This window comes from Copidosoma floridanum, unplaced genomic scaffold, assembly GCF_036245765.1.
Source record: "Copidosoma floridanum isolate Cflo_tuat_1 unplaced genomic scaffold, Cflo_Japanese_pri ptg000001l, whole genome shotgun sequence".
Classification (NCBI taxonomy): Eukaryota; Metazoa; Arthropoda; class Insecta; order Hymenoptera; family Encyrtidae; genus Copidosoma; species Copidosoma floridanum.
Genome location: NW_028321878.1, coordinates 7,606,669 through 7,624,224, shown reverse-complemented (window position 1 = coordinate 7,624,224; position 17,556 = coordinate 7,606,669). Strand labels below are relative to the sequence as shown.

The 17,556-nt window shown below is 39.2% G+C and overlaps 1 protein-coding gene across 2 annotated transcripts in view; it reads right to left on the bottom strand.

Moving 5' to 3' along the window:
• The window catches only part of Tomosyn (syntaxin-binding protein tomosyn), a 117,534-nt gene extending 104,346 nt beyond the window's left edge, over nt 1-13,188 (bottom strand). For both annotated transcript variants that reach the window (XM_089592524.1, XM_089592530.1), the window contains exon 1: nt 12,698-13,188. In XM_089592524.1, the coding sequence (XP_089448650.1) occupies nt 12,698-12,820 (123 nt within the window). In that variant the 5' untranslated portion in view covers nt 12,821-13,188. The remainder of the gene's footprint in view (nt 1-12,697) is intronic.
• Between the last annotated feature and the right edge of the window lie 4,368 nt (nt 13,189-17,556).

The following is a 17,556-nucleotide window of genomic DNA, read 5'->3' as shown; positions in this document are numbered from 1 at the left end:
TCTAGACACGATGTTCAAAGAGCAGTGATTAGAAGGATGATTAAAAACATTTTTATGATCGTTTCGAGATATAACAAAAATTTTGAAACTCTTGAAATCTTTTTTTTCAAACAATAAAAATTTTTTATAATGTTTTATGTAAAAAAGAAGTTTTTAATTTGAGCGTTTGCAGGATTTCCTTCATGATAATAAGTATAGATATTACAATTTTTTCAATTTAGATGGTAGGCTGTTATATTATTGTTACTAATGAAAAATTACAGTTCAACATGAATTGTTAGATATTTTTGTAATATACGTACAATAATTGAGTATTTACGTAAAACTCTGAAATCCAGAATAAACACATAAAAACACCACTTTTTTCATCTCAGAGCTGTTGACTGTGCTCGTTTGTAAGGCTTACGTCAACAGCTCTTGTCTTGGATGCAACGAAGTGATGTTAATATATACAGTAATCAAGCTCAATTTTCGCTACCTGCAGGAGTAATAATTTTTGATGACACAAGCTTCACTGATGAGTCCAGTCAACACTCCTGGAGCGAAACGAGCTGGTTTTGATGAGTTTTATAAAATTTGAAATACAAAAATCATTATTTAATGTCTTTTGTGTATTTAATTTATTTAGGGTAATATACGAGTACACGTATACCATACCCATAATAATGACCCTTTGACCCGAATGCGGAGGTGTTAACTGATTCATACAAATTCAAATCCACACCCAAAAATTCGAACTCGCCGTGAAGTTAATTTTTAAGAGAAAGAAAACGTTTGAAAATAGCTCGCCTTCGATACGCAAGTTGTCGATAAATAATTAAAAATGAAAATGAATAGACCAAGCTGCTTGTAATACTCTATGACTTTAAAATAATAAAAAAAAAAAATTAAAAAAAACCATGTGAGACAAAGGTACAACTATGCTAAAATAAAACAAGAAAAATGTGGAGAAAAAAAAAACTTTCCAAAAAGTGGAGAACAAAAGAGAGCCGAGCTTGCAAAAGAAGTTTCCTCCTCCGCCCCGAAGATATTATCGCCAAGGCCCTCCGTCTCTGATTCATTCCTCGTTAATTAATCAGCAGAATCGTTTGGCTCAGCTCCTTTTATATCCTCGTCCTCGAGCACTTGACAATTCAACATAGAGGGTAAAAAAAAAAAAAAACGACGCACCAGGAGAGACAAAAGCAATCGAGGTGATCGCTGGTGGCTCGGAAAATCGCTCGATTTGTAGTGACGCTCGGCGCGAGATTGTTCTCGATCTCCCTGGGATCGATTATTCAATTTGACGAGAAGAAGCAATAGACGAAGAAGGGGATAAAAGGGACCGAGGGGAAATGAGTTTAAGGTCGTAAGTAAGTACGTAGTCCAGCGTACCGGCTTACTGCGATGGCAGTTTTCGATCTTGCGCCGTGAGAACTTACTAAAACGAATCTTCGTGAAAAACTAATAACAGAATGGTCTTGTTGGCGAGTTATGATAAAATAAACTAGAAAAAAAAAACACTAATACACTCAGACTTAGTCACAGATATTTTTTCAATTTTTTTGCGATTGTTCTAAAAATTTAAGACATTGTTTGTACTAAAAAGAAAAAATTTTTTAATACTTGCAACACAGTGCTTAGCAAAATTTTTTTCCAGCAAAAACAATTAATGTATTGCAGTTTGAAGGAAAATACATTTGAGGAAAAAAAGAGTCAATGTGAAAAAGTATTTTAATATTTTATTTAGTTTTATTTAACATTGAAATTTAATATCTGAAATATATTTCACTTATCTGGTGGAAAAAATGTTTTTTAGTCTACATTGCAGTGAATATTGACGAATAAAATATTTTTTTAGCAAAAAAGTGCACTTTAATCGTAAGGAAATACCTTCTTTTAGTGTTCTCACTCATCAAAATTGAGACGATAAATAAGCATTAACGCTACCTCGTCACGACAGCCAATTTTTTTGTTCCTTAAATCCAGTGTACAGCTAATGCACGCGACAACATATCCAATTTTCCTCCAAGATCCTGACACACTAATCAGCGCGAGCGACGACGGCAACAGCCACACGCTCGTCCTTAGCTGTGGCCCGTGTATGCAAATCGCACGCGTTTAATGCCCGAGTGACATGTTTATTTATCAAATCCTGAATCAACGCAGGCACACGTACATACATGTACAGACGAGAGTGCCCGTGTAATCTTTTTACCCCGTACTGTGCCCACCTCGCTAGCACCGGAAAATCAACTTGAAATTTCCATACCAGTGGTGCAAGTGCAAAGTGAGTTGAGGCAAATGGGAAAAGCGTTGTGGAGATGAAGAAAAGAAAAATCAACCCTTTTCGGGGAGCTTTAATCACCCGAAAGAGCAAAAATTGTTTATTTTTTATCCTGTTGAGTGGAGTTGAGAAAAGTTGAAAAATCAAGGAAATCGACATTTATCCTCAGTTATCTGCTTGGAAAAAACTTTTTTTCATGGGGTGAACGAAAGAAACGTGAATAAACCGCTACCACGACCTTATAGTCCAGACCAATTTCAAAAAGGAAAAAAACCTTTTTCTTTTTTTTTTTTTTCTTCAAACCCAAGCGTCCGAGAGTGATGAGCCAATCGAGATAAGTACACCCAAAGAGCTGCTACAGTTTCATAACGCCCAATGATAGGGATCGCCGCTTGTTATCGGAGCTGATGGTAAATGGGTTGTGTACACGGGCAGTATGAAAAAAAAGAGAAGGCAAGCAAAAAATTCGCCCCCGGGGAAACGAAAAGAGTGGCTTGGCCGCATATGTATGTATATAAATTTATCCAGGGTTGGCGTGCGCGAAAAATTGGGTTGCGAAAATTCGTGACGCTCCGAGAGAGATAATTTAACGAGGGGTGGAGGCGATGATGTAAGAGACGAGTTTTCACGCGAAGAACGACGAAACGAGAGTTTTTTTATTTTTTTTTGTTTCCTCCGGCTTTTGTTTGCAACGAAAAAACCCGGCCGGATAACTACGTTAACCGCCGACGAAGCTGCAGCACCAGCCGCAGCGTCGTATTGTACACTGCGGTGGCTCGCCCTCGGCTTTTCAGTGCGACGGAGAGAATATACGTGCTTTACATGTATATTGGTATTAGTGGGTGTGTAACGCAAGCGAGTGTGCCAGTGTGCTCACTCACGTGTTTACAGAGTTACGTTTTAGGGCTTGGTGGTACATACGGGTACGAAAGGGTGTTAGCATCGCCGTGGCGCGTATACGCGACAAACTGTAAAGGCAGATCCATTTTGTGCAAATGATTGTTCACGGAAATCTCTTTCGTCACATCTATCGTGTATTTTTTTTTTTTTAAGTTCAAAAGATTCAATAAACAGATGACTGACAACTTATAGAGTCCATGTTCATGATGTCTTGGAAAAATTTCCAAAGCTTTAGGATGTGCAATGATAAGCTTGAAAATATATACTTTTTTGAATGCTTTGCATTGTTTTGTTTTAATGCAAAAATCATGCATTATTTGTGATGTATTATTAGTAACAACGCACAATAAGTATGAAAATTTGTTGAGCAAAAACTATATTTTGAAAAAGAAAGGTATCATAACGTTGGAAAACGTATTTAAATAATTGATTAAATACTTTCTGATAAACTTTTATTTGTAAAAATTTACTATTCTTGACTAAAAAGTATTTTTGTTGTTATATTATTTGTAGAATATTGTAAGTAGTATTATTGAGAATCAAATTTTTTTACAAAAATAATTTGCTACTTTATTTTTGACTGATTTAATCTAAATACGTGCCCATCTTCTAAAAATCATTGAAACTAATTTTTTTTCTATCGAAGGCCTCGATAGAACTAAGTGATATTATCAAAGACGATTTCGTGATTAATACGCCCATAGAGATCGAAGCTTTTTAAACATAAAAATGAAATTTTTAGAGATAACTGGATAAAATGTTTTCGAAATTTTTTTCAGCGGCAATTTATCAAGTTATTCGCCAGCTACACCCCACCCAGTGAAAGAACACAATTTTCACACAAACATTTTTTGAAAACTTTATAGAATATCAAAGCTGATTTATTGTACTCCTCCTTTTGATTATTCGAAAAATTCACGACACAGGAATTTTCATGATTGACTGAGAGATGCAAAAAACTTTATACCCGTACACGCTCTAAAAAATTTCTCCAAACGAAAAATTGTTTACATTTTGTCATTTTCTTGAATTTCTTTGTCCTACCTTGCATAGATTTGCATGCACGCACATTTTGCGTTTTTTTTTTTTTTTCTGTTATTTTTCAGAAAAAATGTTATTTTCCCGAATTTCGGGTTTCGCTTCTGTTTGTAAAAAAAAAAAAAAAAAAAAAAAAAAAAAAGTAGCCTGCAGTTGTGCGGCCCACCCACAAAAAATAATCACACTCAAATTTCCGCTCGTGTTGGCTCAACACTCAACGATACATTATACGCGCGTAATATGAAACGCTTGTTGGCACCACGTGTATTTATTGTTTTCTTTAGTGTAGGCACTTTTTTTTTTTTTTACAGGTATTTAGTAGCTGCACTCGTTACGAGCAGCAGTGGAAGTACTCGTTTGATAAACGAGAATGTGTATAAAGCGCACGTTTTGAACGCATTATACTGTTATTGATTGCCACGTTCTGATGTTTGTAGTGCAACGTATTTTATGCACGTTTTCGCTCGAGTTTGTGTGTGCACTGAGGCGAAATTGATGTGCGTCGTCGTGTCATTGGATATTTTTCTTTTTTGCCTGAGCAAATAAGTATTTATTTTTATTTCTACCAACGCGTATTTTGTATCGTAAGAATTTTAATGTTAATGTGCTGTATTTTTAAACGAACAGGTGGCAACATTAACTAAATCTTATTAACTCGAGTATGATTCATCAAACATTTTTGCGATGCAACTCAGGGATCAGAGAAATTCTTGTCTATAAATGATATCCACAGCTTTTCTTGGTATTTTTCTAAAAAATTTTCTAAACAATACTTAAAAATAAATGCAAGAAAACCAGTTTTTCGGCTTAAAAAATGAGTTACCAGACCCTGTGTTTTTCTCTGGTCAAGTGCTTTTAGGAACAAAAAAAAACAGCGTTAAATTAGAGCCTTTGTTTTTATAGAAATCGTTTACACAGTAAAATTTACAGTTTTGGTGAGGTTTAAATGACGGCAACGAATACATAATTTCGCCATATTTTACGCCTTACGAAAAGGTTTTCTTGTCATATTTCTGAATACCCACCTTTGAAACTTGGTATTTGGTGGCCTAAAAACACGGAAAACATCTTTCCTGGCCCCCGGACTAACGATGAAGCTGGGCCATTTTTCAAAAATGTAAATGGAAAGTGCATCTCCGTTCAAAATGTTATGATTCTACGCTCAATCACTGCCAGTCTGATTTCATACACCTACATATATATACTTGTGACGTTTTGTCCCCCAAACCCAGCTCGTGCATCCATCAACTCTAACTGCGTTAAGTCAGCTCAACTAGATGGTCCGTGGTTTTTTTTTTTTTTGTTTTAACTTATGCAGAACTCACGAACTGTACGAGCCATATTTTTATTTCAGTATCGACCCCATGCACGATATCACGTGGCAAATGATCTGGAAAAACTAGTATGCAAGCTTGTCGACAACAAAAAAACAACCCCCCAATAGCTTCGGATAAATAAAATCCACAAACGCTGGAGCTTATGGGAAAAATTTTTGGCTGAAAAAAAAAAATAGTAGCTTCAGGAGAGAGAAGTATCTTTGATGTGTTCACAAATACGGGATTTTTATTGAACGCGTTGTGCCCCGCTGAAAGTGGATATTTTTCTGCGTTCCCGTGTTTTTTCAACGCAGCAATAATCCCCCCTTCGCTCGAAGCTCTCACTCGCAAACATGTCTTTCACGTTCTGATTTTGCTCCAAAAAAAATCGAAAATTGAACAAACACCTTTAGACTTCACCCTCGTCCCCCTCTCGGAAAAGAATCACCAGAGAAGATCGTTTTTCACGATACCCGCACAGTTGGACAAAAGATGGATTAAAATATCGAACTGCTCATCAAAACATGGGGGTGCCCACACAACCATCGCCTTAAAGTATCAGACTGGATTGGGGAAATCCATGCGGCTCGAAACTTTGGGAGACTCGTTGGCTATAACGACGAGACATTATAATTTTGTTATTCCTTCTGGGTTTGACATAATCACCCGCAATTAATCATAAATACGAAAATCTCTGCAGTCCGCACCAACTCACTGGAATCTGAGTTATCCGTGCGATGGCTGTTTATTGCCCCTACACCATGCAGATGAAGTTAGGTTTCAAGGTAACTCGTAGAGATTCCCCAAAAAATTACCCAGGAATGGCCCAAAAAAGGACTATATCATCGTTTCAACCAGTAATCAGTCACGTTAGAGGGACAAAGGTAATGTTTGCCAAAAGCGAGGTACAAAACTTTGGGCAGGTAGCAAAGCGAACAGATAAGCGAAGGTAGCTGTGGGAGCGATTCTTACAAGTCAAGGTAGACGTCGGGTCGCAGAAGTTGGGGTACAGGTGTGTAACTATACTTGGTGTAAGAACAACGCCGGGAAAAGCAAAAAGCCCTTGAAGGATATCTCGCCACGTGTCACTGGGACGGGCCAAGTTGTAAAGCCCGCGGGGTCGCTCTGGAGAAGTTGAGATTCCGCCAGCAGATGCGTAATTTCTTCCTTCCGCCCGTTTTTCTTCTTCTTCTCCGATCCCCGTTTTTTTTTTTTTTTTTTTTTTTTTTACACTTTCCACATTTCATCGGGTACCGAAATGCCGAGGTGCATAGGGTAGCGTGGGGGGTGAAAATTGATGCGATTTTCTCGTTTCGCGGGGATTGATGGGATGGGCGAAATGGGTTGTTAGACTTGTGGATGATGAGAAAACAACCGTGAGTTATTGCCACACGTGAGCCATTGCCGGCACGTAGAATTAGGTACAGTATTTGGAAAAAATATTTTGGTAACTACTGCTTGTAACACGGTAAAAAAAAAAAAAAAAAAAAACGTTGTTTTAAAATGAATGCAATATAAATCAAAAGAGAAAATAACATTTTTAAAAAAGTCATTGTGTATAGAACGTTGAATCAAATATTTTAAAGTAACTATTATTCTTTGTACAAATAGATCACTGTTTTTAATTTAAAACATTTTTGTTGGATGTATAAGAATTTTATTTTCGGAAAAAAATGTATTCCATGAAATTTGAAAATCTATATTGCGCAAATGTATCAAAATTCGTAAATGGCAATCGAGAATGAAAAAAAAAAAAATATTGAAATGGCAGGGTTGCAGAATGTAACACATTGAATACGGGAAAATATGTTTACAAAAAAAACAATACAAGTAAATGATTGAAATTTCCAGAAATTACGAGTCAAATGCACTTTTGTACTACGAAAGCATACGCATAATGGGGTGGACGGAAAAAACAATTTGCGTAAATTTTTATGACAATCAAATGATGTTACTGTACGTCGCATTCCTTTTATCAGTTGGGCAGATGAATATTAATATTTTTATGAAAATCATTCGTGCCGAATACGCTGGTTGAACGTAAAAATCGGATTGCACGAAAAATATTCAGAATTCCATAACATTCCTTGCTCCATTGTATCGATAAAGGATTGTTTAATTTGAATTTTAAAAATACACAAAGTAATTTATGTGGATATTAATGAGTTTTAAATGTTGGAAAAAACGGCTTAAAATACGTTTTCTGATTGTTCACTTCAAAGTGGACGGGCGTAAAATGCAAAAAAATGTGTACAGTAACGATTTTATTGTAAAAACACGATTGTATAACGTACGCAAAAAAAAAAGCAAAAGTAAAAAAAAAATAATAACAAAATCTCGAGAGTAGCCTTCCGATGATGATGTACCAATATGAAGCAAATGTAAATACATAGGAAAGGGCATTGGATTACGCGTTGGCCCAGAGCGGCTCGATTCGTTAGTTTAACGAACAAAGCTCCCAAAGAATACACAAAAGCGACAAGATAAACGTGACTCCTACACTCTGGCTGTTTGGCGTTGTGCGCGAGCTAAAATAAAACTTTTCTTTTTATATCAAGCATCGCCATACAAACGGACTGGCTCGCACAAAGAGCAGCACATCTTTTCTTTGTATAGCTTTTTTACTCAACTGCTCCGCATGAAAATGGAAAAATTTCGTTTGTTTCATTTTTATTGTTTTCATCGATTGGAAATGTCTCCAAATGATTCCGATTGAGTGCGTGTTTTAGTTGAAACTTATTCCCATAACTATTTGCAATGAATTTCAAATTCTGATAACTTTTGGTCCACCGCACTCGGGGGGGGGGGGGATGGGTTACCATTTTAAAAATTTCCCTCAAACTTATCGTAAGCGCTCTTCTATGCAAAACAAGTCCAATCACGAACCACACAAACCGCAGTCGCCTGAATGGAGTCGCAACATTTATTTTTGCCTCAAGCAGAGTTTTTTCCGTTTTCGCAGGTATAGCTCGGAATTATTTCCTCCGATTCTGCGAGGAAAAAAACTTTCGGATGCGAAAAAAAAAAGAAATGACGACCCGACGAATTTCACAAACGCCCTCTCAGACTCTCCCAATGAATGCAAATGCAAGCGAGAGAGAGAGAGAGAGAGAGGAAAAAAGTCTTCGAGCTATTAGGGGCACAATACGTAAACTCGGTATGATCCAGAGAGCCGCATCACTAATAAACAGTTTATGAATATTCACGAGTCCGCATCAGAAGAGATACCTTTTCCAGTTGTACAACTCGAAGCTGCCGTCGCACTCGTCTATAAAGAGTCCCCCCCCCCCACAAAAAACTCCTCTTTACCCAACAGTACGTGTATATATGATACACATCCATCCACAAAAGCGAGTCGCGCGCATAAAGACGGAAAATTTTCATCGCTCTCGACGATGAGGTCAGGGCTTCAAACGAACGAGCCGGCCACAGTGCTACATGTATACGAGAGAGACAGAGAGAAAACGAAATGCCATTGGATATACACGTGTGTACAGGGAGCCGAGTGAAAATGCAACCACGCGCTGATTAATCGGCCCGAGATTCCTTATCGCGTATGCGACTCCCCCTCCCACCACACCCCGCACTTTCGACTGTTACATATGTATATATTGTGTACGTGGGCAAATGTAACGTGTTGTTACGTATGGTAGGTATGTACGTAATACGAGAAGCGCGACTTTCGCTTATGTGAGAGTAGCAGTGCAGGCTGTACTTATTCACTGGACGGATTCGTGCACTTTTTGTTCAGAGTGTACTAATATAAATTCGAGATGGTGTCTTTGCGATGAATAGAAATCAATTTTTCGTTTTTTTGCTGTCTTTGGAATTGAAAAAAAATTTTTTGCAATTTTTTTAGGTTCATATAACAAAAATGTTTTGCTTTCATGAATGAATAAAAGAGAAAAAAAATTAACATTTTTTATATTTTCGTGATATACTAGTAATAGTTTTTCAAATTCATCTTACTTTTGAGCAATACAAATTGATTGACTGAGAAAGCAAGTAGAAACAGACGATTAAAGTAAGACGAAACACCATTGGTGGTGAAATGAGCGTAACCTAATCTATTTGAGAATTCTGGATTTTCCATTTGCAATTTAAAATTTTTTTATTTTATTAATTTACTAGTAAACAATCAACGCAGCTTTTCAAGTTTGTTCCATTTTTAACCCATACAAATTGATTGACTAAGAAAGCAAGTAGAAACAGACGATTAAAGTAAGACGAGCCATCGGTCGTAGCGAAATGAGAATAATCTAACTCTATTTGTTTTGGAGTTCTAGATTTTCCATTTGCAATTTGATATTTTTTTATTTTATTAATTTACTAGTAAATAATCAACGCAGCTTTTCAAGTTTTTTTCATTTTTAACCTATACACATTCATAGGCTTAAAAATCAAGTAGAAACAGACGGTTACAGTAAGACGAGCCATCAATAGAGGCGAAATGAGAATAACCTAACTCTATCTATTTGGGAGTTCTGTATTTTGTATTTTCAATTTACTATTTATTATATTTAATTAGCTTACTAGTAATAATCTACTCAATTTTTCAAGTTTTTTTCATTTTTAATCGATACACATTCCTTGACTGAAAAAGCAAGTAGAAACAGACGATTAATGTAATCGAGCCATCGGTATTTTCCATTTGCAATCTAATATTTTTTAGAATTTATTAGCTTACTAGTAAATAATGAATATTATTTTTTAAGTTTGTTCCACTTTCAACCTACACAAATTGATTAGCTAAAAAAGCAAGTAGAAACAGACGGTTAAGGTAAGACGAAGTAATCAGAAGTCTTGTGTTCAAATAGTAAATATAAAAATTAATCAAGTTAAATATGTTTATAGTTGTACTAAAAAATTGAAAGGAATGAAAAATAAATTAATTAAAAAGACCCGTAATCAGTACTTTTAGATCTATGAGCCAATAAATTCAAGGAATACAAGTGCGCACACAATTTCATTATCCCCTACTAGGCCGTCATCGAGACGATTTTTTAACTTTTATATTAGCCTAGAGCGTGATAATACACAGCCAATGGCGAGTATGCTCACTATACACCCCCAGAACTAATAATAAACGCACACGACGGCCGCGTGCACACGCGACACTCGCCCGCTGATTCGTCAATAATATGCTATAGTGCGATGATGATATAACAAAACAAAAAAAAACAACACACGCGTGCTTGATGCTAAGCATGCACCTATTTTATCTGCATAAACATGTTGATACATAACGTACTCATGTACCAAAATTAAAAAAGCCCACATAGGTTTACACGCCAAAGAAAGCCTTCGTCGTGTTCGCAACGATTCTTCACTTTCTTTTTTTAAATTTTACTTTTCACGGATCTAACGATACCACCAGCTCCGTGTCGCGCGGCTAATACAAAAATCGTTACTCAGACTGCCCGCGTCACACTTACGGCCCTGGCAAAAAAAAGTTTCGTGAGTGAATCAACTAATATCCATACGTCCGCATGAAAGTATATGAATGTCACACAAACGCAAAGACAATTTCCACCAAAGAAGCGCAAAGTCATTACACCCACACACGAGCAACCAGCGGGTCTATTCTATTTTTCAAACGACGAGCACGCACGATTTTTTTTTTTTCTTTTTTTTTTTTTTTGTTCTTTGTATTTCTCTTGCACGCGTGCAAAGAAAGAAAAAGCTCCGTTTTTCAAAGGGGTAGCGCCAGTTAGTCCACGTAGGGTCGTGCGCGCCGCATGACACGCGGGTCGCTTATACACGCGCTAACCTTACACGACAGGCGTGTAATTACGGGGACCCCCATTACGCATTCAATGAGCACGGGTCGGAGCTTTTTTTTCTTCCTTTTTTATATACATACATCCACAGACTAGCTGCACGACCGGGGCACACGACGTCTCTGCTTCTTTTTTTTTTTTTTTTTTTTTTGTTTTTACGGTATTCCTTTGTCTAGCCCCTCCCCTGCACACTGTGGCTCCAACGTTATTAAAAACACTTTTCACGCAGTAATTACGCCATGCCAGAAGCTCGACGCGAGGCGCATCCAGAATATAAAAAAAAAAAAGTGTGCTTGCAATTACTCACACAGATCAGCGTGCGAGTCGTTATCATACAACCCTCGTTTGTTTGTCCGGGCGATCAATGAATCATACTCGAAACAAAAGTTACGAATTGCATTTGATTCAATCAAGAAGCTTCGCATAGTTGAGAGATCACACGACAGAGTTTACCGACTGATAGCATAAACCGTACGTGTAACGTACAAAGCCTATAAATATTCGTAGTTTTGTTTATTCTCGGACAAGGCATCACTTTTCCACGTTAATTTATTCGATCGTAGTCGTACGCGATTTGGAAGCTTAGTGGGTGAAAAAAGCTCCGTTACTCGGGGCAAGAGATTTGTAAAAACGGTGGCAAGTAAATATTATGCAGTAATCGGTGAGCTCAGCGGCAAACGTTACAAAGGGACCTCGTCCGGTCGAGAGGAAAATAAAAACAATATCCCGACTGCCAACCAATTATCAATAACGATTGTACACGCGTACGTATAAAACACTGACGCATCGCTTGTGTGCTTATGCGCGTGCTCATTTGTTTTTTTTTTTTTTTTTTTTTTTTTCGTTACACGCTGCGCAAAAGCCTATAAATAAAATATGGCTGATTAAAACAAAAAAACAAAGTGCTATCGCTCAACGATGACGACGACGCCCGGGGGGAATCGACGCGTTTTCCTCATTATTGGCCACAGTATTCTCATCGCAGATAAGAGAATTTCGTAAACAATTACAATTATCGTACAGCACGCTGTTCTTCTTTTTTTTTTTTTTTTTAACTCGTTTACAAATTAAAAGCCCCAAAGGTGTACACGCAAATGAGCTTGCATGGTTCTCCTCCGCGACGAGCGAGCGTAAACATTACTTTCCCTAGCCCCTGCGTCATCAGCACTTTTCGAGTGTGTACACTATATATACCTGCCGTAATTTGTCCCTCTCTCGGACTCGGGGAGACGAGCACCCGCTAAAGAGAGCACACTTTGCCAAAGCTCGAGCTTACGCACGGGGGATGTAAGGAGTGTGCACCCTTGGGGGGGGGGGGGGTAGCATCAAGTCGGTAAGTATGGAAAAAAAAAAGAAAGAGAAAAGCACAACAAAGACGGGGGGGGAGGGAGACTGACCTTCTTGACCTGGAAGTGCTCGGAGCGGAGCGTCTCGACGATCTCCTGCTCGGGCCTGTTGACCTGTTGAGCCACCGAGGATCGGAACCCGTCGAGCACCCCCTTGAACGTGAACTTCTTCATCTTGCCTCGGACTACTTGTCACTATATCCACCCACAAATGTCTTTATCTCTGTTTATATGTGTGTGTACGTTTATTGTACCCGGGCGCAAAATGTACACGCCATAGCCACCCCCCCCCCTCGCTCAGAGCCAAGGTGGATGGTGTATTGTCACGGGTAATGGGTATCCAGTATTGTCACCCCATGGACACACGTGCGTACTAATCGCATTGGCCAACAGTCATCAAGTATTGGACACACTTTATATCATCGTCACTCGGTGTAATCGCCCAAAGAAACTGCAACGCACCACTGGGAAAACAGCTGCAATTGGGAGGGCAGGGGGGAGGCCGGGCCCCCCCCAACTTTGTACCCGTACACCCTATATATATATATATATATATGTGTATGTGTGTGTGTGTACGTGTGTACGCGGCTTTTGAGCTCCTGCACTGTCACGAGGCGACGGCCACCACACGCGGCAAAACAAGCGCACAAACAACGTGTATTATGTGCCAAAGAGTATACGCCGAGCTTGCGGTGGTGGTGCAAGTCTATAATAGCGTGGAACAGCCGTTGGCCGACTGGCACCGCCGTCAGTGGCTTACTCTACTGGCGCTCCCTCTCCCTGTATACACTGCACTTGTGTGGCAAAGCGTGTATATAGATATATATATATGCAAAAGCCCCTTCTTGTCTATAAAAACACACGCGCCCGCGCACTCCTTTGGCGCTGCGAGCCAATACACAAGTATATAAGTATAGGCCGATGGACGGGACGGTATATACGCTGTCCAGGAGAAGTGCTGTTGTTTGTCCTTTGAAGCACGTATCCGTTCATAGGATCGCCCGAACGACAACGGCACCAATCGCAAAGGTACACGGAGCTCCGTGCACGCACATCGTGCAAGTGTATCGTGCTGGTTGCACGACGAGTTCACTACTCATACACGCCCGGAGATACCGTACTTTGGCCGGGGCATCCTTTAGCACCAAAGGAAGCAGGATCCTCGCTAGCTTCCAACAGCTGCTTAATGCTACGATCGGTGGGAAAATCGGGTTTTTGTCGTTACTATATTTTATTGTAATTGGGTATTATTGTTGCGCAGATATAGAAGCAAAAGAAGACACGCGCGCGCGCGCGCGATAGCTGGCACAGCACACGACTGGCAGAGAGAGGGCACAGCATGTCCAACGTAGGTGGATCTGGTGGATAGGTGCCTTTTACCCACACACGTCATACCTACGTACACACACACATGTGCGCCCACCTACACCTACTCGTCGTTATATTGTCGTGGACGAGAGAGCTGGTTTGTATAGGTGTGTGGGTGATACAACGTAAGTATACGACGGCGGCCTTGCCGATTCCCTCCTCCTCCTCTCCTCCTCCCTCGTTCTCTAGAGCAGGCGCGTGCGCGCGGCTAACCGGCTGGGGCGAGGAAACACACGCGATAGAGCGATATACTATATCCATCTCTCTTCTGCTGCTGTTTTCACGCAGCGCCGTAGCCCTGGCCGAGTGTATAAAGTATATAGGCGAGCAGTGAGCGTTTATATATATATACACGGCACCTAAGGTGCACAGTACCTGTTTATTTTCGCTTTTCCGCTCTTTTATACCCATCAACGCTCCCTTCTTCTTCTTCTTCTTCTTCTCTATACTCCAATTTCAACCCTCATCCCTCTGTAGGCCCCGCGTGCGATGATTACATCCATGAGGGGGGGGGAAAACAAAAGGGTTCGGAGGGGCCAAGGGGTGGAATTCACCCTCTCCCCCTGGACACGTACAACATATACGTACACGTGTACGTGTTTGTGGTGACCTTCTGGCTCGCGTTCGGGTGGTGTGGCTTTCTCTCTCTCTGCCCCGATGATGATTGTGATGATGGTTATATGTACATATAGCGAGCTTTTACCCCCCACCCCTTGGCTCTTCCACACACGTGGGCACTGTTGGTCGAGGAGGGGGTGCCTATATATATCCCAAAGGGGGATGGGTTGATTCGACAACCCGTTCCCTCGTATCTGCGCTCGCAAGCTCACAATATTTCGGATCTTTAATTGTACGAGCCGAAAAAGCTCTTAAGCAGGATCCCAATGTGCACGAGCGTTTATCGGGTGCTGGAACACTCGTGTGTGTGTGTGTATACGCACAAGTGATGATTTTCGGGGCACACAGGTGAGGAGAGGGGGGGCACTTGTGCGCACACTTACATGCGACATCACGGCAATGCAGTGTGTTTGATCGTGGCCAGATCAATAACTGGCAACAGGCTCGTGACGACGATCCCCTCCCCACTTGGAGCACCGCGATGTTAGCGCGATGCTTATCGGGGATGAGGAGGATACCGGCCGAAGGGAAAGAGACGCAATTATGCAGATGGGTGGGGTACGGGCTATCGGGTCGTACTCTTGCCGTGAGATGGCTTGCGCGGGCTCTTCGTCTGCTTGGCCGACCGAGTCGCGAGCTTGCGCGGGGTAACGAGAGCATATTTGTATACTGGACCACGTACGTTTTACCGAGTGTACGGTTGGTGATTATGTGGATAAGAAATATTGAGGATGGATGTGATCCAACAATTTTACGTGCAATATTGTATGTGTATCTATGATAGCACTGCAAAGGAACAAAAAAAAACAACAACAACGGCCAAAGTATAAAAGTTACTGTCTTTTGCTTCAAATTATTTGACATTTTTCACTAGCGTCAATTAGGTCCTTGGTGCGGAGTCAAATTAAAAAAAGAAAAACAAAAACAAAAACTAAACAAAAAGTTTATCTGGACAAATACTTATTTATTGCTGCTGGCAAATCCAAGTTAAACGCGTGTGAGTTGAAAACTTCACCGGCTCTCTCTTGCGGTGTTTCGGACAATGTTGAGCGAAATTGCGCGACGGTGGGTAAAAAAATATCTCCAGATTCGGCGTCGATTACATTTTACGGTTGCCTACTACACTAGCTATTATATACTTTGATGGCCGATAGCATGATGTAGTATGAGCATATGTAATATGTCAGTACGAAAGCACAACCGTACATCAGGGTAATGTAGATTTTGCCGCAGACTCTGACAAAAGCTCAAAACTGTCGATTGATGGTGGGTTGTACAATTGTGTAGATTATCGAGTTATTCTCATTAAATTGTAATTGCGTTGAGCCAACTTAAAAAACAAGGGAAGGAATAAAAACATGAGCTTGCAAGCTCTCTTGATCGTGTGCACTGCACACACACTCGCGTACAATAAGGCCCACGAATAATCATGCACACGTGCACTGCTGTCTTTACTCTGCCTCAACATCTCGGACTACCCGTGACTTATTCTTTCATTTATTTGCATTTTTTTTTTTTTTTTTTTTTTTTTTCGTGGATGCCTACCTTGACTGGAGCCAAAGAGAACAAGTATAATCCAAGTACATCCACGGGGAATCAAAGTCACATTATGTTTATTATTCTTTAAGGGGATCTCACAAAACTTTAGGTCTAAAAGTATTGAGCGAAAAAAATAATTTTTTATATTAAAACGAGCTCCAAATCTATTCAAATCTTTCTTATATCCTTGCTTTTTTTTTCCATATCTAACAGTAAGTTAAAAAAAAAAAAAAAGTCTGTTACAATAACATGTATATGCATAAATGATGTAATAAGTAGTACACAAAGATTTTTAATTCTTGTGAATAAAGGAAAAAATAACTTTGTCTTTACGTTTAAAAAATGAGTAACGAATTAATCATACAACAATACATCTTTTTCTTTTACCAATGTAGCCAAGAACAAAAAATGATCGTGGGTAGTGTATGTGCGCTTTTAATATTCAAAAGATATTGAAATCGTTTCAACAGTTTTGAGATTACTGGTATACATTATGCATTTTAAATTTAGAAGTGTATATATATATGTATATAAATTAAAGGCGCAACAATTTTACAAATGAACTATTATTAAAATTGTACTATTGTGAGATGCCTCCCGTCGGTTTTATACTTTTCAGCTTCTCGATCTTGTATTCGAGTAATACTGGTAAGATGACCGATATAAATTGTACAAACTATTTCTCTACCTCTTGCAAATATAATTATTTTTTTAAGAAACAATCAAAAATTATTACATCGAATCATGATGGCACGGTATAAGTATAATTATATGTAATCCAATCATAACAGCACTAAAAACTGTAAAACAGTTAAAAGAACCCTTTTTTTTTTTTTTAATTTAACATTGAAATTTTGTAATAAAAACTGCCTTAAAAGGTACTTTGCGCATAAATAGTGTACTAATACGCTGTTATCATACAGGTGACAGCACCCAAAATACATACGTAGGTTTAAAATCAAACAAAATAAGGTATTATCGTAGAAACACTTGGTTACAAATCGTCGTCCGAATGATAACACCAATGGTGCAAACTTAACGACGCGATGGCAAAAAAGAACAACATTTTTTAACGTTTCTAAAACGTCGCGTTACCGTTGGGGTTTGCACTTTTGGCGATTGAGAATTTTTTTTTGCTTCCCACAGTTGAAGTCCTCCCAACAGAAAACATCATTGGAGGCGATCCGGCAGCAATCGAAGATTACCCATATCATGCCTTCGTGGCTTTACCAAATAGCTTATGTAACGGTGCCATTATCAGCGAGTGGAATGTACTCACGGCAGCTCATTGTATCATAAACAGAGATGGTAAATTCAAGACAAGTATGGTTACAATTGTCGCAGGGGTCAGCAATTACAGACAAAACTCTCCGTTTGGATTTAAT